At 41.5% G+C, this 26,607-nt stretch overlaps 1 protein-coding gene across 1 annotated transcript in view; it reads left to right on the top strand.

Moving 5' to 3' along the window:
• FHDC1 (FH2 domain containing 1) overlaps positions 1–26,607 on the top strand; it is a 63,014-nt gene that overhangs the window by 16,516 nt on the left and 19,891 nt on the right. Inside the window, exons 3-6 of the mRNA XM_087724299.1 lie at positions 16,568–16,629; positions 17,242–17,341; positions 25,334–25,419; positions 25,506–25,606. Of these exons, the coding sequence (XP_087580425.1) occupies positions 16,568–16,629; positions 17,242–17,341; positions 25,334–25,419; positions 25,506–25,606 (349 nt within the window). The remainder of the gene's footprint in view (positions 1–16,567; positions 16,630–17,241; positions 17,342–25,333; positions 25,420–25,505; positions 25,607–26,607) is intronic.

The following is a 26,607-nucleotide window of genomic DNA, read 5'->3' as shown; positions in this document are numbered from 1 at the left end:
TGATAGATACCTTCTCTATGGAGGAAGGTTCTTCTCAGATTTTGCTACCTGAAGAAACACCTGTTTATGTTCTGGAAGTAAAGATCTGTCTTACAATTTTATGAAACATAGTTCTAGGTGGCTCACGACAATGATAAAAAACAGAAACACTAAAATATGGTCTCTAATCCATCAAGCAATGCAATTCTCAGACTTCAACTGCAACCTATAACATGTGAGGTGAAAAAACAGCCCTTTATGGGTTTCAAGAAGGTTGAAAGGGTGGAGGCTTATCAGGTTCCAGGGGAAAAGGTGTTGCACATGACCAGAGATCCTACAGAAAGGTGTACTTCATAGGTCCCACTAGATAACAGTATTTAAGAAAAGGGACCCTACCTGACCTAGCAGGGAGTGGGGGAGAAGGTCCTACAAGTAAAATCTTGAAGATAATTAGCAGCTTAAAAAGGCCTTAAAGAAGACAATTAGCACCTTTAATTACCTGGTGAAAAAACTGGAAAGCCAGTGTAGTTTATGTAACAGTGGTGTGATACAGGCAAACTGAGAGGAGCTCAAAACACTGTATGCCACCACATTCTGGACCAGTTATAATTTCCAGATGGTTTTTGAGAGTAGCCCCATGAAGAGCACATTGCAATAGTCCAACAGGATGTCCATAAGATGTATCTGAACAAGCCCTTTGCCATATTTGTTTGTTTGTTTGTTCGTTTATCAACAAGTACAAGGAAACAAGTATGAAAACACATGAAAAATGGCACAAATAAATGGATATAAATAAGCAAAACATAGCCATAAACACACAAAAAGAGTACATATAAATGGAACAGTAGGACAAGGACAGTAGGCATGCTGGTGCACTTATGCACGCCCCCTTAGAGACCTCTTAAGAAATGCATAAGGCCCATGGTAGATAGTTTAAGGTAAAAGGTATGGGGGTTAGAGGAACTAACAACAGGATCAGGTAGGGAGTTCCACACATTTACTACGCTATCTGCCACCAGATCCCCCAGGAGACACAACTGTGGAAGGATCACCATATTGTGTAACTGCTGTGTCTGGATAGGGTTCTTCTATCGATACTCAAAGAAAACACATCACCATTTCCAGGAGAGCCAAAATCCAAAGCCATTCTGCCTTGCTTGTGTTGAGTTAGAGCTGGTTTGTCCACAGCCAGACCTTCACAGCCTCCAGGCACTGGGTCAGTACTGAAATAGCATAACCTGCTCAGCCATGGGTGGAGTAACATAACTGGGTATCATCAGCATACTGATGATACTGCACTCCTTGTTGTTGAATGATCTCACCCAGTAGTTTCATGTATATGTACACTGGTGAAAGACCTGAACCCCAAGGCACTCCACATGGCAAGGGCCTAGGACTAAATCTCTCTTCTACCCTTCCAACACCTGCAACCAACTGCAGAAGAAAGATGACAACCACTGCAAAACAGTGCCTCCCAGTCTCTGAAACTAGTCTAGGATGGTGCTATGGTCAATGGTATCAAAAGCTGCCAATGGATCCAGAAAGCCCAGACTGCTTGCGCCACTTGAGCCCTCCAGAGTCATCCGCAGGTGTGACCAATGCAGTCTCTATATTTTACTGCTCTCTCCATATTTCAACCCAAACTGAGCCCAAAGTGGGGAAAAAATTAAAATAATACAATTCATTCAAGACTCTCTGCAGAAGAGCCAATCTCCTCAACAACCTTTCATTGAGACTGTTGTGTTCAAGGTTCCCCAAGAAGGGGGCACTCTACTGTCTTGTTCAAGGCATTACCTCCTCTTCTTACAGAGAAGCATTAACTGTACCAACCACATAACAATTCCCATTAGGTTTCGTGCAATTGGGGAGCAGAGGTGCAGAATACAATGGCCACACTCACAGTTAGAAGGACCCGGTCCATTTCCTTAAGACAAACTGGCTCAAATTCTTTCCAGATAACTTATGTCAGATGGTTATCAGAATGTAAGTTGATAGCAAGAAGCACATGAAATATGGCTCTTGGTAAATCAAAAAAGTTTGGTGATTCAAAAGAGATGAGTCCAACTTTTTAAAAATGGGAGAAGTGAAATCGGGACAGGTAGATTCTGAGTTTGGCTTTAAAAATACACAAAAAGTGTAGTGGAAAACATAACTTGAATTTTCAGACCCTGCATTTTCTCTGCCAATTTTTAAAAAAAACAGTTTGATGGATTTGTTTGCAGATTAAGTAAAATTAAATTTGTCTTCATACTTAATAGAAATGACTGAAATGAACCAATTTTTATCTTGATTCATTGTGTATGGTTTATTTAGAAGTTAAGAGATGCTTTAAAAACCATTTCTGGTCTTAAAATCATAGTTGTCAAGGATGCTAAACAGAATTTCAGACTGATAAGTTCTGGCATTTGTCTAAAAGGACAGATTATAATTGCTTTATACTTTATAAAATAGTTTTACAGGTTTTAATGTATGTCTTTGCTTGTCTCATTCTTTTCTCGGCTCTTTAGGTTGGGTGTTTAGTGGTTCCCAACTTTTGCTATTTAATACTGGCATTATTGCAGACAGAATATTTGATGATAAGACTTTTTGTGGATAAACAAAATAGTTACAAGTCTCCATTACAAGTACAAGGGTGCTAAACATAATGACTCCTTTTCTTCTTCTCTTCACATAAACCTGTTGCCACTGCTTCATGACCAGATTATAGATACATGTTTGCTAAAGAGAAGCTGGGCACACCTGAGTGTGAGAGAGAGAATGAAAAAAGAGGGAGATTGTGTGGTTATTTTCCTGTGCACAGCTTGGAGAGTCCAAGCGATGGGTTAAATCAGTCTGGTTGCCCTGGGACTGAGGAATCTTTTTCCTTGGCCACGCCTCCTGGTGTTACTTGGCCCCAGAATTTTTCCTCAGTCTGCCTGTTCAGGACTTGTATTTGTGAGCTCCTGCGTAATTTAACTAGGCTTGGAGTCTCCTTCTAGCTTTTTCCCTTTCTTTTTCCTTAATTTGTTTTTCCCACAACTAGCAGTTTAAATTGTCTCCCTTTTTTGCTTCATATTGTTTGATTTCTCCTAGAGATTCGGAGGTAGGCGTGGGGGGTGGGTGGGCGTGCTCCTCTTGCCGTGCCGCCTTGGGACAGCAGCGGAGAGCTGCCGTATTTGCTTTAAAGCATGGCAGGAGCAGTGAGGCTTCCGGTGGCTGCCGGCATTCTCCTTTTAGTTGAGATTTGTTGATTTTGTGATTTTCTCACCCTTCGGAAGGCACAGCCTGCTGCGGAGGGGTGTGCGGCTGCTTTAAATCACGTGGCCGCCATCTTTACCTCCTTCTTCTCTCTCGCACTGGAGCGGCGGCCAATTGGGAGGGCCTGAATTCCCACCTTTTTTCCCATTGGTGTTCCCGCTCAGCAACGCTTCTGCAGATAGCCGCAGGGTGGTTAGCTGGCCTTGATCAGCAGGGTGGTTAGCTGGCCTTGATCAGCTGGGTCACTTCCACCCAGAGTGTTTCCCCAAGCGGCGCTGGCATCTTGGCCATCTGGTGGTCATACACCGGCACAGGGAGGATTTTTAAGTAAATTTTTTGCCTTTTATCCACTGATTCTCCCTGATCTGTCTGCCTGGTCTTGCAGCCTCCTCTGCCTTTCCATCTTCTCACCTCCCGTCGAGTGGCTTGATTCATTGAACTCATTGCAGAGTTCCAGTTTACTCCTCTGGATTTTTTTCCACAAACTGTTTCTGCTTCCACAATACCTCCGTGTCATCTGATCCAGCACCAACCACCAGAGTCTCCTTCCTCTCCTGACCTCCACCTGTATTGGCCTCTTGTCTGAAGTCTGTGCCATCAGGCCATGGAGCATCCTGGCCCATTTGACTCCCCTGACGGTAGACCAGGCCCCTCTCAAGCCCCTAGCAAGGCAACTTCTGAAGGCAGGGGCAAGGGGGTAAGGAAGGACAGGGTGGCCAGTCAGGATCACTGTTCCCTCTAAGGTGCGCGGCCGCGCGGCCGCGCACATGGCAAGAAACCCCCGCGCAGAGGTTTCTAACTCCCGCGCAGAGGTTTCTTTCAAAGCAAACGTGGGGGAGTCCTTTGCAGGCGGCTAGAACTGGCCGCCCGCAAAGGACCTTCCCAAACTTGTTTCAGCGGCAGCTCTCAGCCTGGCGGCAGCGTCACTCAAACTGTGGAAGGAGGGGGAGGAGGAGGGAACTAAAGAGAGCTTTTACCGAGTCTGCGCCCCACAGCCAGGACTGTCCTTGCGCCCCTCAAGCCGCGTTTCTTCCCCGCAAAGCCCTTCGGGCAACCCGAGAGTTCCTTTTGGCGCCAGAAGGGTTTTGCAGGAAGAAACGCGGCGTTTCTTCCTGCAAAGCCCTTCTGGCGCCAAAAGGAACTCTCGGGTTGCCCGAAGGGCTTTGCGGGGAAGAAACGCGGCTTGAGGCGCCAGGACGGTCCTGGCTGTGGGGCGCAGACTCGGTAAAAGCCTCTCTTTGGTTCCCTCCTCCTCCTCCTCCTCCTCCTTCTTTCTGGAGCCCCTTCCTCAAAGATTTGGTACCAAAGCAATGGCGGTGAGGAAGTTGTGTCTTTTGGATTTTGCACTGTTGTCTTTTCAATGGTTCTCAGACTGGTTGAACCTTTAGCAGCTGGGGTGATATTCTTTACTGTTAAGGTTACAATTGGATGTGTTGGACAAATCTTAAAAGATGAAACTTTTATTAAAACGTTTGACTTAACTAAAAACGTCTTCCTTTTTCTTCTTCTTCTTAAATATGATTTATTTATTTATTTTTACTTCAGAAGTTTGATGACCATTGTACAAACTAATCCAACCTAAATGTAGAGGAGGAGAAGAAGGGGGGGGATTTAAAAAGAGCAGAGGAAAAAGAAAAGAAAGCATGAAGAAAACATAAAGAAAGGGATGGGAGGGAGGGAAGGAAGGAAGGCACTTTATGTTGAAACAGAAAATATTATATAAGGAAGAAAATGGAAATAACTTAGGAAGGAAGGAAGGAAGGAATTGCACTTAATATTGAAGGAAAAGAGAATGAAGGAAAAAGTATTGGAAGGATTGAAAGAAGGAAGGAGGAACAAAGAATTACACTTAATATTGAAATGGAAAAGAAAATATAATGAATGAAAGAAGAAGTATAGGAAGGGAAGGAAGGAAGAAAGAAAGAAACAAAGACTGTTGAAACAGAAAAGATAATATAAGGAAGAAAATGGAAAGACGTATAGGAAGGAAGGAAGGAAAAAAGGAAGACAATGTTGAAATGGAAAAGAATATAAGGAAGAAAATGGAAAAAAGTATAGGAAGAAAGGAAGAAATGTACTTAATATTGAAACAGACAAGGGAATGAAGGAAAAAATATTGGAAGGATTGAAAGAAGGAAGAAAGAATGGAAGGAACAAAGACAATGTTGAAATGGAAAAGAATATAAGGGAAAAAATGGAAAAATGTTAGGAAGGAAGAATTACACTTAATATTGAAACAATTGAATATAATGAAGGAAAAGGAAACAGGAATAAGGGAGGGCTGAAGAATTCTGGGAACTGAAGTCCACCCCTCGTAAAGTGACCAAGGCTGGGAAAAGAATCCGCACTAGGGACAATGCAAGCTATGCTTCACCCCGTCAGTCCATCTTAGCGTGCAAGAAAGACATCAGACAACGCCATAGTTGCTATGGTAGCATTTGGCTATGCGCAGCGATGCTCTCCTGGTCTTTATGGGTGGGAGGGGGGCAGTTGAGCTATGATGCTAATCCCCTCGTGGGAACACAGAGGGTGGGAGAAGAGAACCAAAGAACTTCAAACTCCAAGGTTCTGGAGTGGAGAATAAGGGGATCAACTTTGTCTAAATGATATTGACATATAAAGAACGGTTGTAGGAACTGGGTATGTCCAGTTTGATGAAAAGAAGGACTAGGGGAGACATGATAGCAGTCTTCCAATATCTCAGGGCCCAGGGTTGCTCCAAAGAAGAGGGAGTCAAACTATTCTCCAAGGCACCTGAAGGCTGGACAAGAAGCAATGGATGGAAACTAATCAAGGAGAGAAGCAACCTAGAACTAAGGATAAATTTCCTGACAGTGAGAACAATTAACCAATGGACCAACTTGCCTCCAGAAGTTGGGAATGCTCCAACACTGGAAGTTTTAAAGAAGATTTTGGATAACCGTTTGTCTTAAGTAGTGTAGGGTTTCCTGCCTAGGCAGGGGGTTGGACTAGAAGACCTCCAAGGTCCCTTCCAATTCTATTTCTATTGTATTCTCTATATTCTATTCTTTCTCTGTTCTATTCTAATCTCTTCTGAACTAAATGTTTATCTAGAACTCAAATAAATAGCTGCTTTTTGGTTTTATTTTTTTTAATATTTATCAGTCTCTCTTTTATTCCATACTTCTGGTTGAAAGACTATTCTATGTCATGCTAAACAAATGCATATTCTAGTGGCGGCGGGAGCTCGTTGGCATCTTCAGCAGCAGCCCTGCCTCCTGTGAAAAAACCGAAGATGGAGCAGATCCACGCAGATGACGTTGCTGCAACATGACTGGAGGAGGAATTCTGGGAGTTGAAGTCCACAAGGCTTAAAGCTGTCAGGTTTGAAGACCCCTGGGGTTTTTTTCCTAAAGGGTTAGGGGTGCGAGGGTCTTGTAACTTGACAGCTTTAAGACTTGCACGCTTCAATGCCAGAGTTTCTGAGCCAACATTTTGGTTGCTAAGCAGGACCGTTGTTAAGTGATACTGATATTATATAACACTTTTAATTAAGCGGGTACCTTGAATAAACATAACTTTGAGTTTCAAATAATACTGATTTCGTTGTTGTCTTAGGTGACATCTGTGAAAAAAATTAAGGTGCTCAGGCATGAAAATGTGCCGCTCAAACACTATACTTTTCCGCTCACACTGAAAAAAAATTAGAGGGAACATTGGTCAGGATAGCCATCCCTATAAGGCACCTTCCACGGCAGCGACTAGGGATGCAGAGAGGCATCAGCGGGCTCTCGACAAACAATTCAAGAAGGCCCAATGCCAGGCTGTGAGGGAGTTCCCACAGCCTACCCCTCCTGTTGGGACAGTCATTCCACCACTCCCAAGGGGGGAATCACCTGTCTATAATTGATGAGAAAATGGACTCCCAGGACCTCTCCCTGGATAGGTCTCTGGCTGAACCGGGCTCTCCTGCTTTTTTGTGTGTTTCTGAGTCAGGCCCCACCCCCGAGGACCCTAACCCTGAGGGGCTTACTGATCCCATCCTTGCGTGGCAAGTTCCTCCTCCTTCCAGGGACCCCATTGGATCGGACTCTGCCTTAGCTCAAGAACCTGAGTTATCCGCCCACGTGCAGGCGATGGTTGCCCATGCCGTCTCTCAGGGCATTGCCCAGGGGATGCAGAGGCATGACCAAGCACCTGTTGCTCCCAGCTCCTCCCAGCCCAGGCAGGAGGCTTGCTCCACTGCCAGGTGGGTCCATCACCCATCTCTGAAATCCTCGGCACTAAGCGAGGCTTCCGTTTTGGAGGACCTGGATCAGGAGGAGCAGGAGCTCTCGGAGGACGAGAACCTTCCTCCGGATGCTCCTGCCTTCTCAGGACTTTTTAAGCCTAGCCTATTTAAGTCCATCTTGCACAAGACTAAGAACATCACTAAACCTAAGACCGTGCAGGGATCCTCGGATTCCTCTCCGGTTAACCACAATGCTAGCATGTTTAACGTTCAGGCACCTCAGCAAGAACTGGTGCTGGTTCCTGATCTCTTTATGGATGTCATTCAATGGCAATGGCCCCAGCCTGGCTCCCTGACCGCACCCAGCGGCAGGGACAACAAGGTGTACTCAGTTGACCCCGCACTGGAAGACATCCTGGTTCTACCATCTGTAGCGCCTCTCACTTCTAATTCAGTCCTTCCTTCTGACCTGTTGGAAAGCCTCAAGACAGAGGACAAAAAAGTGGAGAAGGCCTGCCACAAGACTCATCAGGCAGCGGCCTGGGCCCTTAGGTTGTCTTCATCCGCATCCTTCTTTAACAGAGCCTCTGTCATTTGGCTGTGGGAGCTTCAGGCTAAGCTACTGGTGGGAGACACTTGTCTTCGCCAGGACATAACTAAAATTATTGCAGTGTCCCAGTATTTGGCTGATGCCTCCCTTAATGTGGCTAAATTTGAGTCTAGGGCATTAGCGTCCAATGTGACCTCCCGCCACCTTGTCTGGTTCCGTCATTGGCAGGCAGACCAGAAGAACAAGTGGAAATTGGCATCTGCCCCGTTTAAGGGGTCCAAATTATTTGGGGAGCTCTTAGACCTCTTCTTAATTGAATCCAAAGATAAACAGAAAGTTCTGCCCACCTTGAACAAGAAACAGGATAGTAAATCCTCTCCCTATTTCAAGAGGCACTCCTTTCGTTCCAGTGAGTCTGCAGGATCCTCTTCCACTCCCTCAAACAGACCAACTGGTCAGTCGGGAGATAGGTCCCAGGACAGGCAGTCCTTTTGTGGTGGGGTAGGCAGCAGTTCAACTACCACAGGTCCAACCACAGCGGGGCCTCCAACAGGCCCTTCTGCAAGTCCAAGTGACCATCAACGCTCCCCTCCCATTGGGGGCCAGCTCCAGATGTTCGCCCCCCAATAGGCACTGACCACAGAGGACGCCTAGGTCCTCCAGACTGTCAGGGAGGGACTTTCCTTGGAGTTTCTCTCCCAACCCCCTCAGAACTTCATCCACTATCCAACCCCGTCGTGCCCTCTCAAGAGGAAACTCATGACCCAGGAAATTCACCATCTCCTGGAGATCAATGCTGTGGAACAAGTTCCACCCAACCAGGAAGGGAGGGGATTTTATTCCATTCTCTTCCTGGTACCCAAGAACTCAGGGGGATGGACAGCCATCTTGGATCTCAAGAACCTCAACCATCACATTGCGTACTGGAGGTCCAAGATGCAATCCCTGCAGACTATCCTAGTGGGGATTCGCCAGGGGGACCACCTCACGTCCATCGACTTGAAGGAGGCTTACCTTCACATTCGCATTCGGCTACAACACCAAAGATTCCTGCAGTTTTTCTATGCTGGCTGACACTATCAGTACAGGGCCCTTCCATTTGGTCTGTCATCGGCACCCAAAACCTTCACAAACGTTCTGTCAGTGGTTGCAGCGCAACTCAGGCGCAGGCCCGTAAGACTTCAATGTTACCTGGACAACATTTTCATCCAATCGTCGTCCAGGAAACAGGCTTTATGGGACCTCCACATTACAATGAGGTATCTCAGGAGTCATGGGTTTTCCTTGAACCTGGAAAAGGGTCATCTCACCCCAATTACCAAACTCATCCATCTGGGGGCGGTGATAGACACCTCAGCTTGTAGGGTGTTCCTTTCCCAGGACAGGATAGACAGTTTAGTATCCCTGACCCGCAAGGTTCTGGGGTTGAGGCAGGTCTCCATTCTACTCCTATCACAACTGTTGGGGAAGATGATCTCCTGCATCTCAGTCGTACCCTGGGCACGTCTTCACTCCAGAGAAGTGGCTTCTCCTGCCCCATCAGAGAGCCAACAGGAGCAACTCATCCATGAGGGTCCAGATTCCCCTGACCGTGAAGAGGTCTCTCAAGTGGTGGCAATCGATGGCTCTACTGAAGGGTCATCTGTTCAAGGAGCCCACGAGAGTAGTCATCACAACAAATGCCAGCCTTGCCAGTTGGGGGGGGGCACATGGGACATCGCGTAACTCAAGACAAGTAGTCTCCAGCCGAAGCAGCCTGCAATATCAACTTCTTAGAGCTGCGAGCGGCCAGATGACGGACAATGTGGCCACCAAGGCCCATATAAATCGCCAGGGCGGCGCTAGGTCCAGGAAGCTCATGGCGGAGGCGGAGGCCCTGAGCAGGTGGGCAGAGCGTCACATTGCATCCATTCGCTCTGACCACATCTCGGGAGTGGACAATATGCAAGCGGACTGGTTGAGCAGGACCACCATAGACAGTGCAGAATGGCGACTGGATCCGGCCCTGTTCAACCAGTTGTCACAGATTTGGCACCCCAGTGATCGACCTGTTTGCCACCCGAGAGAACACGCAGCTCCAACGCTTCTTCTCTTGCTTCCACTCGCCAGGGGTGGAGGGGATGGATGCCCTTCGATGCAGATGGCCTCAGGGTCTACTGTATGGCTTCCCTCCGCTTCCACTTCTACCACAGGTAATCTGCAAGATCATCACAGAAAGAGCGGAGGTCCTCCTCATAGCTCCCCACTGGCCTCGCAGGTCATGGTACGCCGACCTCGTCAGCTTGTCAGTGTCCTCCCCATGGCAGATTCCTTGGGACCAGGTCTCCCTCAGCCAGGGGGCCATAGTACACCCGGGCCCCCAGTGGCTCAGCTGGCTGTTTGGCACTTGAGGGGGATCTCCTGAGGAGCGAAGGCCTGTCGGAGGAGGTTGTGCATACCAACCAGGTGTCCAGATGACCATCAATGACCAGGATATATGACTCCACATGGTCCACCTTTGCTAAGTAGTGTGACACTTACCATCTTGATCCAGTTACCGTGCCTGTTTCCTGCCTACTGGATTTTTTACAAGGAAGCCTAGACAAGGGTCTCGCCCCCAACAACCTTCGACATCAGGTGGAGGCACTGTCTAGCATCTGGTCCGGCGATCCAACCCAGCCCCACAGCAAGATCTTGAGGGCTCGATGTTTCCTTAAAGGCACCTCCAACGTACGTCCTCCGGTGGTCCACTGCTATCCCACCTGGCAGTTATCGGTGGTCCTACAGGCTCTTACCTGTCCGCCCTTTGAGCCTCTGCATACGACATCTCTTCGTCACCTCACTTTAAAGACTGATTTTCTTGTCGCAATAACATCTGCGAGACGCATTTCAGAACTGGCGGCTTTATCGGTCCAGGAGGATCTTTGTGTCATCCACCTGGACAGGGTGGTACTGCATCTGGACCCTGCCTTCATCCCGAAGGTCAACACCTGGTTCCACAGGAAGCAGGAAGTAATCCTGCCTAACTTCTGCCCACGCCCCAACTACCCAAGGGGACGTGGTTGGCACAAGTTGGACGTCAGATGGGCCCTTCGGATATACATCAGACATTCTGCGGATTTCTGCAGGTCAAAGGCACTCTTTGTATCATTCCAGCCAGGCTCCTTGGGTAAGAAGGTCACATCTTCCACGGTTGGTAGGTGACTGAGAGCATGCATTGCACCTGCATACGAACACCAATCAAGGGCGGTACCCCGGCACATTACCACTCACTCCACTAGGAGTGCTGCCACCATCACTGCCTGGGCCACCCAGGCTACCATTGAAGACATATGCAGAGTGGCTACTTGGTCCTCACCATCGCCCTTTGTTAGGAATTATAAATTGGACATGTATGTTTCGTCCGAAGCATTGTTCGACAGGCAGGTTCTACAGGCAGTTGTTTCCACAACTGAATCCCGGGACTGTTCTTCTGCCCGCCCTAGTGACATATAACTTGGGTATGTCCCGTTGCTTGGACTCTCCAAGCAGTGCACAGGAAAATGACCATTGGCTTACCTGAAGGGCCCTTTTCTGTGCACCGCGTGAGAGTCCAACCCACCCTGGCTTTTCCATCCAGGGATTCGTGACCGTCGTGTCAACTTGGATTTTTCTTTTACTGCTTCATCACGCTCCAGCCTTCACAGTTCCAGACCATCTCAAAATTCTGGTGCCAAGTAACACCAGGAGGCGTGGCCAAGGAAAAGATTCCTCAGTCCCAGGGCAACCAGACTGATTTAACCCGTCGCTTGGATTCTCCCGCGGTGCACAGGAAAGGTCATTTCCTTGCATACATAAACATTATTCTAACTTTAAAATTTGCACAAGTACTGATTATTCCTACTTTTAAAATATTAGGCTCTGGTATTTTAATGAAATATTTTAATAGCTACTGCTAGGCAAGAGTTGGGGAATGAACTGAGGGGACAAACTTGCCTGGAGGGTGCATCCCTATGATGGGGATAGAGACATCATTGGGAGATCTCTGGAATGTTTGAGTGTGCTTTACTACCCAAATATAGGTAGGCTTCGACTTACAATTATTCATTTAATGTTCAAAGAGGGCCTTGAAAAAAAAAGATCTGCAATCTGTTGTTGAAGTTATGACCATTGCACCATCTCCTTGGTCATGTGATCTCAATCTGAGTGCTTGCCAAGCAACTTGCATTTATAACAGCTGCAGCATCTTGCATCTTGCAACTTTCCCAGCTAGTTTCTGAAAAGAAACGTCAGTTGGGGAAGCCAGATTCATTTAATGACATGTGATTTGCCTTAATGACTGCAGTAAAAATGGTTGTAAAATTAATACTGGTCATCTAGTAAGTCACTTAATGATTGTATTACTTAGTGGCCAAAATTCTGCTCCCAATTGTGATTATATGTGGAGCACTACTTGTATATATACAACTCTCTCTCACAAACACTCACATAAATAGTGCAACTAGGTTTTCATCGCAGTGCAAGGGAGGATTTTCAAGAATGGATTAGCTCAAATTGCTGGTGGGAGAGTTAGCTTCCTCATCCCCTAGTAGCAGCTGTCGTAAAAAATAGGTCCCTATATACATTCTGGCTGAGGCTTTTAGGGAAACCATATATTAAAACCTTGAAGAGTTCTGTCTATTCAGCCTTTTGAATGTAGATAAGGCTTTCTTTTATCTTAGGGTAAACTTTTCATCAGGAAGCAAAGGGTCAGGCCCTGGCTAAAGAGAGCAGAAGAAGGGGAGGAGGGGGCCTGGAGAAAAGGGAAAAAGCCTGCCAAAAAATTCTGGCAGATAAAGCTTTGGTGCTATAAAGTTCATAAATGAAGATTCTCTGTTTCATTTGCTTCTTCTTCCTCCTCCTCCTCCTATTATTATTATTATTATTATTATTATTATTATTATTATTATTATTATTATTATTCAGAAAAGAAGCAGGCTAGACATATAGTAGAGTTACTGTTAGACAAAGATCACACACAATGATCTGAGCCCTGTCAAATCTTGGGTCACTACTGAACTAAAGGCTGCTGCTGAGGAAGCCAGAAAACATGAAAGGATAAAGAAGACAACTTACGCTTCGTCTCTAGGATAGCTCCTGCTTTTATTTCAAAATCAAACCAAAGATTTGTTGCTTTTGAGGTTTTGCTCATAACGGAGCAGCAGACAAGAGGGCTCAATGTATTAATCCTAAGAAATATCAGAAAATTCTCATTGGTTTTTTTTGGGATACTTTATTGTATTTGAATGTACCATGTTAAAGTTTGCAAACATGGCTTACTTCCTAGTAACTTCATGGGTATGTCCATGTAGTGGCGTTGTGTTTTTTGTTTTGTTTTTCTTTTGGCAACAATACAAAAGTGGTTTGCATTGTTTTTGGGATGTGGTTTGGCTTCCAGACTATTATCTTGCTATTTCCTGGTAATAATCTCCCATTCAAGTTTAGCTTTTTGAGACTAGGGATAGCTACATGCTGCCATCTTAGTGGACACCAAAACTAAAGATGTTAAGATAGATTCAATTCCTGGTGACTAGATGGACTTAGCTGTGCTTGTTCTCAGTGCGCTTTAACTAACGGTATAGAAGTGGTTGGCATCCTGGAATGTTTTTTTTAAAAATTTCTAAGTACTGCTTTGGGGTTCTCTGAAGTGTCTCATCACGTCTTCACCAGGTCCAGCTCTGTTTAACTCTAAACACAGGTCAGTCCTGTTCTGTCAATTGCTGAGATGCTAACGAATTAAGCAAACAGGAGAACAATAGACACCATGAATAATCCTCTGATCAACATCAGGATTCAGCTATATTCTTGCCAAAATACTGGGTTGGCCAATGTTTAAGTACTCATATGACTTACTTGGTTGGGTTATGACTTAATGTGACTCTCTGGGAAAAACAGATTTTAAATAATTTGTGGGAGAAGCATAAGTTTCTTTTATTTAACTACTGTAAAGTATTGTAAGATTTAATTGCACTTTGTAGAATTTGATGGGCTCTTAAGATAGATTCTTGTGAAAAATACAAGGCATGGTTAACATGGTACAGTTAACCTAACACAGAAAACTAGCATATCAGTCTGATCGCTTGTGTAAAGTCTTAGGAATATGTGCTAGAACTATCTTCAGTACAGTTAGTTTCATTTCAGCAATTTCTATCTTACATAACATATAGCATGAGATTGTACGTATTAAGTGAAATGAACTGTTTATTAGTATAACCAATAAAAAAGTCAGGTGCTTTCAGGGTATAAACAAATAGGACTTTCCTGATAATGAAAATGTTCCTTCTAAGTGCCTGGTGATCCTTCATTAGGAAGATCATCTGTGGCCACATAACACTATTGAAGCATTATAATTCCATCAATTTATGAATTTATTTATTCTTGATATACTGATGTTAATCATCATTATAAAGATGTAATGGGATTTAAAGAGATCTTTTATTATAATATTTCAAGACACATGTGCTTAAAGTTTATTGGGTGGAAGAAAAAAAAGGAAGAAATGAATTTGGCATTTTCTTGGTTAAAAGCACTAATGTATTTTATTGACAAAAGTTACATAGCACACAATGACTTTCCAGAATGTTTTATAGCTGTGATGGCGGACCCATGGCACGCGTGCCACAGGTAGTATGCGGAGCCATTTCTGTGGGCACACAATGTGTTGCCCTGTTAGCTCCAGAGAGAATGTGGACAGCTGATTTTCAGCCTTTATTTTAGGCTGTTGGGCTGTTTTCGCCCCCTGGAAGCTTCAGGGAAGCCTCCTGAAGTCCCTGGAGGGCAAAAAACCACCCAACGCGCAAACCAGAAATTTGGGAACAGAAGCTAGTGCTACAGCGTGGGCACACATGCTTTTAGAACCCAAGGGGGAAAAGGTTTTATATAGTAAGTTACGTCTGCTAGGTAGCCTATGTAGTTTGTGGTTCTTGAACTGCCTGTAGCTTTTACCATAATAACAGCTAGGTTTCAGTCAGAATTATTCAGATTTCTGGGCTGAAGGATCTCAGTTTTCTCTTCTTCTTCTAGAAGAAAGAAATGGGTTGGAAACAGAACAAAAGATTGACTGGTTGATTGATTATTCAAGGCCTGTCAAATTTTTCAACTTTCAATTTTCAAACATTAGGGGTGCTCAAAAGTTGTGACATCCCTTGGGGATTATAAATATATTTTGGTTACTTTAATATAGTTTAGAGATGCTTGGTAAGTAGCAACATAAATATAGCTTGTTAACATTTTGTTTGTTTCAACTACAAATATAGTTTTTCTCCATGAGCCATGGTGGTGCAGAGGTTAGTGTCAGGCCTGCAGCAGTTCCTTTAAGAATCTTTGGCCTGCCACACTCTCATTTAAAGGGGGGGGGGAATAGCAAGGGGTAGAATGTATTGTTTGTAAAATAAAAAATTCCTTTCTAGAAGCTCAAGGCCATCTTTTGTCTCCGCATCTTTGCACCTGACCAGAAGCAGCGGGGCATGGGTGCTAGCATGGAAGAAGAAGATTGGACCATGTGATGGATTATGGGTGTGGGGACAAGATCATGAACTTTTAACTGGGTGGGATTCTGATGTAATTTCCAGAATTGGGATTTCATAGCATAATGCCAAGATGTCTGATTTATTAAATTGGAACTTTAAGGATCGTTTTGCCTTGGACTCTGATTTAATTCTACATGATACTTGGAACGCTGACAGTTAGAATACAGTATTGCTGGCTGATTCTGCCCCATGCCAGGAGTTCGATCCTGACCAGTTCAAGGTAGAGTGAATGAGCCTTTTATCATTCTGAGGTCAGTAAAATGAAGACCCAGATTGTTGAGGGCAATTGTATCTTGGAGAGTGTTGTAAAGCACTATGAAGTAGTATATAATTGCTATTGCTAATATCTGTCCCTATCCTAGTCCCTCTCCTAACCTAACAGAGTTAGACCACTTTGTTGCTGGTTATCCTCTTATTTCTTTCCACCTTTCCAAACATTAAAGCCTTTCCCAAAGACAGAAAGTGGAGAGGAGGGGAAAGCAGGTGAAAAGGAGAAGGGGGAATATTTATCAAAGAATGGTCGCTCTCCCAGTTACATGTGACATTTACTGTAGCCAATCGTTTCTTCTACCGTAGAAGTTGCTATGTAGCCTACAACATATTTCTATTGATGAATTGCAATTCTAGACAGGAGAAGGACTTTTAATTAAAAATAACAATGTAGGAAGTAGGTGAGCCCCAGGGGGTGGGGGGGATAGGGTATCATAATGATATAACAACTAAAATGACTCCTAGCATCCACCTATTTTCCTCATTATACAGTCAGGGCAGATAATGAAATACTGGCACAATATTATTGTATATCCTTGTACGAGTAAGCAGCCTAACTTATTTTCACCAACTGAAATTTCAGAATTGTTGTCATTATAGTAATCTGAGAGTTGACAGGTACATTTTTGTCCATATTTCTTTCTCAGCAGATCTGTATTATTATTTGGAAGTATGTTTACCTTTTCTTACGATATTTAGAATTATCCTTGCTTTTGTTATGCAGAATAATTTTATTCTCTCTATAGTGATTTAAAATAACAATTGAGATTACTTTGCTCTGTCTGAAATGATAACTTTTGTTGCTTTTTGCAGATTAATATTTTGGATGCCAAAAGAAGTATGAATATTGGGATTTTTCTCAAACAGTTTAAAAAGTAAGTTATTCTTCTGCTGTTGTAATTATTACACTGATGATAACATAACATCAAAAAACAGATATTCAGCTACCAATAGAGTAATTACAAACTTAATTTAGCCTGAAAACATATTCAACCTGTTAATAACCTTATCTTATACTTGAGTTAGCCTTACATTTTCCTTTTAAGCAATACTTTTGAAATTTTAATCAATATATAATACTACAATATTAGAGGTAATTTTAGTTAAAGTAAGCTACTGGCTTTTAAATTAAAACTTATTTTTCTTAAAGGTTGCATTTTTAATAATATGAAAATGTCATGAAAGTAAGGACAATATCGTGATATTAATGTCTTTTTAAGAACAGTTGTGTTTATTTCAGATGAACTTGCTCAGAGGCAGCTGTACATTTAACTATTTTTTGCTATTGAACATTGTTTTGGAACAGCACTTTTTAAAAAAAGTGGGTTTCTTCCCATAATTCCTAACCAGCATTAGATGCACTGGCTGAGAATTCTAAAAACTGAAAAATTGAAGCCCTCTGTGTAAGGTTGATGAAGGTTGTTTTAAAACATAGAAATCCTATGTTTCTAAACTAAAATGTATTTTTATTCAATTGTCTCATTAAGATCACTTGACTCTCTAATTGAAGATCTTCACACTGGAAGAGATTTCTATAGCTCTGAGACCCTACGCGAGCTTCTTAAATTATTGCCAGAAGCTGAAGAGGTAAGAATAGGATTGTCTGCTTTTGAAAACCACTTGGAAACATCAATTGGATCAGAATGCTACAGCATAGGCAGGGATAGGCATGTTTCAGTGTACCTCTGTGATACTTCTGCTTTATAAGCTGCACTGATTGCCGGAGTAATCTCTCTCTCTATAAAAATGGCTGTGTGTATTTGTGTATCTATGTATGCTCCAGCATAACTCTGGAATGCCTCAACAAAATTCAACCAAACTTGATACACAGATGACTTCCTCTCTGGAAACAAATACTATGGGGGTAAGACACCCCTAACACTCCTCGGTGTGTCCGTGTGTATGTATTCCAGCATAACTCCAGAACTCCTGGGCCGCTGAAATGAAAAGGACTGAATTATATCTATAGTATCAAGTCACAATGACACTATAGACTGTGATAGAATGTGATAGTGTGCATTTTGGATTCAGGTTCTCTTAAGATACAGCCTGTTGTGCCTTAAAATGGCTTCTACTGTATAGCACAGTAGAGTTGCCATGGTAATGGCTTCGCAGTACTCCATAAGGGGGCTCCCTCTAATATAGGACTGGGATAAATACATACCCGGATATTCCGGGTTATCAGCTAGTTCACTTTAAAGCATGACATCTCATTTGGTTAGGTTATTTTTGGTACCACCCATCTCCCAGTACATGCTGGTAGAGTTGATGTGTACCAAACTCTAATTAAAGAGTCAGGATCAACAAAACCTGTCTTCACTGTCACAGCACCTGCCCTCTGGATTGTGGTTCTACTTGAGATCTATGTGGCTTCCACCCAGTTTATATAGACCTTGAAAGACCCAGTTGTTCTCAAAAAATCTTTACTGAATGTGTTTTTGTTTTTATTGTTTGTTATACTATGAGTTGCCTACAGTTGGTTTGGAATTAGGTAGCACCTAAATGGCATGAAATAAATAGCAAAATGAACCCACAGTTCTATTTCTGAAGAAAGAAGAAAAACTTAAACTCTTAAAATTATATCGAAGAAGTAAAAAAAAAAAGTACTATAGACATGATATGTTTGTCTTGTATAGCTAGTTTCACACTTAGTTTTGAAAAGACATTATGTACAGTATGTGTTGAAGTACACATTAAGCAATCTTGCTTAGGAGATTGGTTTGGGTGCCAAAATAAAATGCAGTCCAAAAGCTCCATCTGAGAAGAAGGAGGACTATTTTAGGCCAAGAAAGCCTATTTAAAGAATAGGAATTTCAGATACAGAAATGGGAAGACTATTCTGAACAGAAGAAAAAACATTTTTAAAAGTTTCATAGATTTATCAAGAAATGAGCTTTCAAAAAAGGATGTTAGCAGAGTTATAAATAAGGGACAACCAACAGTCCTCAAGACCATGAACAGTAGCTACAAAACAGAAACGAATGGAATCTTTGAGATGTAGAAAAACATCTGAAAAAGCAGCATGATAGCTTTTCTTGTATATGGGGCAAGGAAGGAGGAGGGGGTAGAACTGGAAATATTGCTAAGAAAGCAGGCTTCGAGGGATGAAGAGATACAAGTTTCCCCCTGGTATCATGGCAGTGAAGATTCTCAGTTTCCCCATTGTAGTTTCATTAGAACTCTCTCTCTCTCTCTCTCTCTCTCTTTTTCTCCTTATTTTTTATGAAGAAAGAAAAGTTGAAACTTCCATGTTTAATTTGAGATATAATAGGAAGAAACACTCAAAAAGAAATATCAGCCAAAATGTTGTAAAAACAAAAACAAAAGATGTATCTGAAAGAAGTATAAAATACTTAAGTAGATGCATATATAACATATAATACCTCAAAATTATATAACATTCTGGACTTTGGGAATGGTATTTTAGAAGTTGAACTGCCATAAATGTGAAGGATGCTAGATTGGGTAAAAAAGGTAGCTTAAGAAATTGGATTGCTAAAACTCTTTTACCATCAAATGAGACTAATACAGGTATGTGAAGGAGAAAGAGAAAGCCAATGTGCAAAGAACAAGGATGAGAAAAAACTTCAATTTAGCATGACTGCAAGTAAATATGCATAGTGTCATGAATGTTTTTCTTTTAACTTAAAATTAACATGCTTGAACTTGAACACTTCATTGCAGACACATTAGAAGTATGCAAGTATTCACCTAGAAATCTCCCTTAAACAACACTTTGCTTTGATACAAACAAATGTTTTTTTTTAAGTTAAAAATTGAGCAAAGTAAAAACTGGCATGTTAATAATCAAGCTAAGGCTGCTGTTAAGACTCCACATAGGACAAGGCAATTTTAAATGTCTCAAACTCTAAAGGAGGAGCAAAAAAAATATCTTATGTTAACATTTAATTATATGGTTTTCCACTCGACGTCACACTTTTGGGGAAAGTATGTTTTGTGTAAGGCAGCTCACACTTTGTCATAAATCTAAATCTCCAATTTCAAATTTTGCCAGAGTTTAGTCATAAGACACAGTAAATTATTTTACTAAAAAGAGTGTCTCATCTTGACCAAGTGCTCTAAGGGGGACCGGAATGTCTTTTAAAATATAGCATAAAGTCAGATATTTAAAAACTTCTCTCTTCCCATTTTAGGCTCAGGGTGGTGGCAAGGTCTTGACTGCCCTTTAAAGCACAGAAGGAAGAGTTAGGATAGGAAGGGTTACTAGAAAGTGGCCAGGCAGTTTCCCTGGTGATTACATTTGTGAACTGTTGTTTATGCACACTACTTAGTTTACATTGATACAGATTTTTTCATTTAGAGTAAGTCATTGTATTGCCTAGTTTACAGCTTAAATCCTTGAAATACTTCCTATGTTTTAAGTAGAAAGCTTGATTCTCTTATTTCAAGTGGCTGTTCTGTACAGCATCTGCTCAAGTAACAAAGTCTCTTTCATTAGTGATCTGTGAAGTTGAGAGTTGGGCACTCAATGGCTCTTCATCTCCCAGTCGTTTTAAGAAGTACTGAAATTGGCATAGAAGAAAGCTGGGAATGTTTAGAAGTCAAATACAATGGCTTTGTTCACACACCATGCTAAGTGACATGCACTGTTTCAACAAGGTTGCTAAGTAAGCTAGAATTGGGTTTGGAGATGAGGAACGCAGTTCTGGGTTGTCTGACCAATTTCTGGTTTCACCCCACTCTTTTTTTTTTATAGCTGTCTTGCATTATTAGATGATTAGAAGTTTGACTAGAATTAGCCAGGAAATCTCAAAAAATCATATTTCTCATTTCAAGCATTATACTAAATCATATTTGCAATAAATATACCTCTTACTTATGGTTATTATGATGTTTGAATCTGGTCATTGGATTTATCCCACAAATCATAGTGAAAACAAATCTTGATTTGCCTGATATGTGAATTCAACCACATCAGTTGAACTTCTTGAACTCCCACAGTTATTCTTCAGTCGTGTAATACTGGGTATTAGTGAAACAAAGAAGTTAGATTATATTGTACTGAATGGCAGAACATAGAAATTCTTTGAATGTGACATAATAACGTATTATTTAAATAAGGGCCTGTGGGCTGTTTTCACAATTTCCCCTCCCTTTAGACTACTATCTACCTTCCTGGCTGAACTATCTAATGTTTCAGTCATACTTCCTATGCTAAACAAGATACAAAGTAAAAGTTAGAAAAGGGTAGGATTACACATTTCTGAGTAAAGAGAAACAGGCCTGATTGAAAATCATTAAATTCTACCTTGCATGTATGTTCATCTTTAATGATGAACCTACTATATTCTGGACTTTACTTACATATTACATGTATAATACAATTGTAACTGTGGATAGTTTCAATGCTGTTTCAATAATATATGGATTTTTATATGACAGTAGATGCTACATAAGTATCACTAGCTAAAAATGAAGCTCAAATTTGTTTTGTGATATAGGCAATACATTTGAAAAGCTGCAGTGTTTTGCTGAAGTTTTATAAAGCAAATATGGATTTGACTTCAAACACTTGCAGGAAAAGAAGTGCTGCTACAATGTTGCTGCAGCTTTGAAAATAATATTTAAAAGTATTAAATGCATACTTTTGAATAAATAATTTTTTGTACTGGCAATTAAGCATGGGTATTTATTTTAAATTTATTGGCCACTCATTTCCAGTGGACTCTGAGCTGTGCACAAAACTAAGGCATAACAGCTGCTGAAAATAATAAAAGAGACAGCCCTGTCTACCACGCTTTAGTAACAAAATCCATGAAACAAAACACAGGCAATTAAACAAATAACAAAAGGTAACTAATGCCCTTGAAGCTTTTGCTTGACTGTAGGAGGGTCATCTTGAAATAGTTCTCCCTTTTCTTGTAACACACCAAAATTTCACAGCTTTAGAAATCTTCATTACATGCACAAACTGTATATGGGGAAACTGGTTTGTGTGTAAGGAACTATAGAATGAAAAATGATAATATTTTGTTTCATACCTGCATTTTACACCTTTTGAAATGTTCTTGTTATGGAGGCACATGCTGTGGTAAAAATAGTTTGTGAATCTTTTGGAATTATCCATAATGTATCAGGACCGTGACCTGCAATTTGATTAGAGCTTTATCTAAGCCCAATTAATAGATAAAGAGAGGATTAAACAAATAATATTGAAACATTGTACATAATGTGTCATGTCTTTATTGACAGATTCAGGCTTTGTTGAAAGATGTATGTGAAACCCTAGGATAATTAGCTCTCTTAAGGCAGTAAGTTCAGTCAACTGTTCTGATCAATGAGATATCAATCAAGTGCCACAGATCAATCAAGGCAGGGGTGAAATCTACTTACCTTCACTACCAGTTAGCAAATGTGTGCGTGTATGCTGGCTTCGCTCGCATGCGCCACCTCCGCACATGCGCAGGACCTTCCACGCATTCACGGAGCATAAAAAAATGGGACGTGATGATGTCCAGGTGGGTGAAGCCTCCTGCTGCCCCCACTACCAGTTCGCCGAAACTGCATAGAACTGACTGAATTGCACCACTGATCCAAGACTTCCATCAATCCACTGTCAGGAAAATAATACATATATGGACAAAATACAACATCTTTCCCAACAAAATCGCCACAAGTTCAATACTCTAAATAATCCTAAGGTCATAAGCTCTGTACGATACTTCTATATTATATAATATTAATGGCCACAAGGAAAACATTGCAATGGAGCATGACACTCACTGTCATGTAGACACTTACTACTATTGTCCAGAAAGCATGTTGTTACACATTTTAAACTTACTAGAGACCAGCTGGCCTTTGGAACAACACTCTGTTCCAGGTGAAATGAAAGTGAAATGTTTTGACACTAATGAAAAAATATTATATTTGGAAAAATAAATAAATGCTGGTTTCCAACTAAAGAACTCACCTCAGCTATGAAGCATTGGAGTGGGAGTGTTTTGGATTGTTTGGAACTTAAATGGCTCACAGTCTTTGAGGTAATAGCAAATTCTACAAGGGAGCATCTAGATCAGTTAGCTGAAGCTTAAATGAATGTAGGTCATGTAATATGACAGCAGTCCTGAACACCCAAGTAAATCTTATTACACAGTGGATGAAACAGAATAAATGTTTCCTTTTGAAATGGCTGAATCAAATCTCTGATCTTGACCCAAATAAAATACATGCATCAGGGGTGTTAAACTAGATTTCATTGAGGGCTGCATCAAGGTTGTGTTTGACCTCTGGGGAGGGGGGCTGGGGTTTGTGTAGCCAGCTCAACATCACTCCTGTTGGGGCTGCCTGTGTTGGCCTAAGCGCTCTGCCAATGAAAACAGACTCCCGAGCTCCGTTTACGGCTGCCATGGCCTCCTGCAACCCTCTGCCAGTGAAAATAGCTCAGGAAGGCAGCATGCGTTTTCACTGACAGAGCGTTGCAGGAAGCCATGGTAGCCGAAAATAAAGCTCGGGAGCCTGTTTTCGCTGGCAGAAGCACTGTGGGCCGGTCCTTCACTGCTGCCAGGGTGGCCCAGTGGGCCAGATCTAAGTATCCTGTGGGCCAGATTCGGCTCCCAGGCCTTGGGAGCGATTGTGGGTGCACCTCGGTATACCCACGTTACACCTATCCTCCGCGAGCTGCACTGGCTGCCTATTGGACTCCGGACGCGCTTCAAGGTGCTAGTCGTTACTTTTAAAACCCTACATGGTATCGGACCTGGGTACTTGAGAGGCCACCTCCTGCCAATTACCTCCCATAGACCTATTAGATCCCACAGATTAGGCCTCCTCCGGATTCCATCAACTAGCCAGTGTCGACTGTCAACCCCCCAGGGGAGGGCCTTCTCTGTGACTGCTCCGGTCCTCTGGAACAATCTCCCTGTGGAGATCTGGACCCTCGCCACCCTTCAGGCTTTCCGCAAAGCTGTTAAAACCTGGCTGTTCTGGCAGGCCTGAGGCTGATGAGTTCCCAGCCCCACTCGAATTGTTGCGGCTGTTGACGAGTTTTTAATTTGTTTTTGTATTTGTCTTGTCTTCTTGTTTTTTGTACTTCCCCTTTTCCCTATTTAGTTTGTTAGCCGCCTTGAGTCCCCTTGGGGAATAGGGCGGCATACAAGTTTAATAAAACTAAACTAAACTAAACTTGAGCTTAACACCCCTGACATACATTGTGGCATGACCCAAAGAGAGAGATTCATGTAAGACAATCTTACTTTAACTTAATGAGTTAAAGCAGTTCTGTAGAGAGGAATGGATCAAAATACCTCTAATTATAACCAGTGACAGAGATGATAGAAAGGTTCGCAAACTTTCTCACATCACTGTTGTCAGTTGCGATCGTAATTTTACTTCACAAAAATGATAACCTTGTTTTTAGCAAGTGCATTGTTTTTACAGTGCCATATATGTAAAGAATCTGTGTATTCAGATGAGTCTCATAAATACTTACACATAATATGTTTGCATTCATTTACATAGTATGTGGGAGTGATTTTGTTATTGTCTCTGCAGTATAGTAATTGTTAATTGCTACAGAATTTTTTAAACGTGCTGTAAATTTAGAAATATCTTTTAAGCCAGATAGTATTCTTCAATCTGATGCTCTTTAAATGTTTGAATTACAAATTCCATTATTTGTAATAGGTTTCAGGCAAATACCATGGTATATGACAGCTCTTCCTCTAAACGGCTAGTAATACCTATTGGCAAAGCCACCTGCAAATTGTGGAATTTTATTTAGTTTAAAAATAGTTTTCTCTTCATGATAAATCCACCCTTAGACTCTAAACTATGTCAAGGGAAAGAAATCCTTAATGAAAGAAACATCTCATTTGAATAGAGGCCAAGAATTGCCCTCCTAAAGGAGAAACGTAGAGAGAGAAATGAGACACAACTTGTTTTTTAATTATTTATGTGCTAATGAGTTGGCAAGCTGTCATGCTATTTTATAGCGTTGAATGCTGCTAACCTCCAGGTGTATGTACATTATTCTGCATTTGGGCAAAGATTTGGAAGACTTCTCTATAGCTGATGTTTACTAAACAGAATTTTTTTCAGTGATTATAAGAAGTCAAATTAATTTATTTATTGTGAAAAAGGAGAATGTGTTTTTCCTAGAAGGACAGTTGCTTGTTTTGAACTTTCACACCATATTTTCATAGATTTGGAGACTTAAGAGTGGGAAAGTTATTTTACTCAGCACAGATAATATTGGTGAATGCTATCATCATTTGCAACAATATTAAACAAAGCATCCTGAGCTGGAATTAGATGTTACAGCAAGATGTGGGAAGCAACAATCGGACACATCACCTCTTTTTTCTGCCCTGGACACTTCTTGACAAAAAGTGTAGTCCTTGGTATCATTTCTTTACCCCTTAATAATAGTCGAGAAGTTTAGATAATAGTATCTCATAACCTATTTTCCAATCCAAATATTAAATAGTGTGGTCATGGCATATACTATTTTCATATTAACTTCATTTTTTTTTACTGTGGTGACTCTTAAATTCACTGTTTTTAACGTTTTGCTTCGATTCTGATCTATTTATTTTCTTTATTCCGCCCTCCCCCCAGGTAAAGAAATTAAAGGATTTCAGTGGCGATCTATCAAAACTGTGTCAAGCAGATTCATTTATGTATATGCTAATCCAGGTGCCAAAGTAAGGAGATGTTCAATTCTTGTTATTCACCCTAAATTCACTATTTCTTGCATCGCAATTCTAAAATCTATTTTGCTTATTTTCAGCTATTCCCTGCGCATTGAAGCAATGGTGTTAAAAAAAGAATTTTCTCCATCATGTACTTCACTGCAGAAAAACATGACAATTATAAAAATGGCTACAAAGGGTAATTAAACATGCTGCAGCATGCATTAGGATCTTGTTTTTCTTAGCAGGTTAATCAACTAACTAGAGAGATGAGATCTGGAATTTCAGGTACCTATTAGCTATTTAAAGAAGGAAGCTAGCTCTGACACATTCCATAAGGGTGTGTGTCGCCGTGTACATATGTTATCAAGTGTGTATGTTTGTGTATAACAATTTTTGATGTATTATGAAGTTGATAGAATCATTTCCCCCTTTTTCTATTTTCCTGTATTCTGATTTTGCTTTTCTTAACATCACATAATTTTCTTTTCCAAAACTCTGCATAACATTTAGTTTTCTAATAATCTTATTAAATCCCGGGAACAGCACAAATGTGCACTCTTTTTTTCCTTTATGCATTATTCATTGTTGTAATGCTATTATGACTGAGTAATGGTGCTTAATTTATTGAATGAAAATCGTTGCATTGTGCAGATAGGTAGTCACTGATTTTAGACTAATACTAAACCTGCAGTATGTTTAGTCATGGTTTATTGAATAACTTTATGACATGGCTTCCTAGTGCTGATAGTGAATAACTTAAAAGAAGCTGGATTCCCAAACAGCTAAACTATAGTTTGCAAATCACAGCGATTGCCAAATCTTGCATCATATAAATCACAGTATGAATTAGAAAAATATATAAAACCACCCATTGATTCTTAAGATCTAATCATATTGCATTTCTCTTATCTCTGCTGCTGATTGGCAAAATTACTTACCCTGGCTTAAATCTGTTGTGCTACTTGGACTTTTATTGGCCTGAGGAATGATTCTGTCTGTCCATTAGCCATGCAGAAACATCTAAATGCATAGGGGTTCCTCAATCAGCCTCTGGCAATTTCCACAATGTTGGTCCTCTGACTATAAAATACGTAATTTTACTCAGAGTAGAACTTTCCCATTAGCAGTTGGCCCTCTTGACATCTGAACTAAAAGGACTATGGTATGCCATAATTCATTTTTCCTTCTGCATATCCC

Source organism: Thamnophis sirtalis, unplaced genomic scaffold (genome assembly GCF_051295495.1).
Source record: "Thamnophis sirtalis isolate CommonGarterSnake01/CBP01778 unplaced genomic scaffold, rThaSir2_p1.2 scaffold_10, whole genome shotgun sequence".
Classification (NCBI taxonomy): domain Eukaryota; kingdom Metazoa; phylum Chordata; class Lepidosauria; order Squamata; family Natricidae; genus Thamnophis; species Thamnophis sirtalis.
The sequence above is the reverse complement of the archived record's forward strand: the minus strand, read 5'-3'. Positions and strand labels throughout refer to the sequence as shown.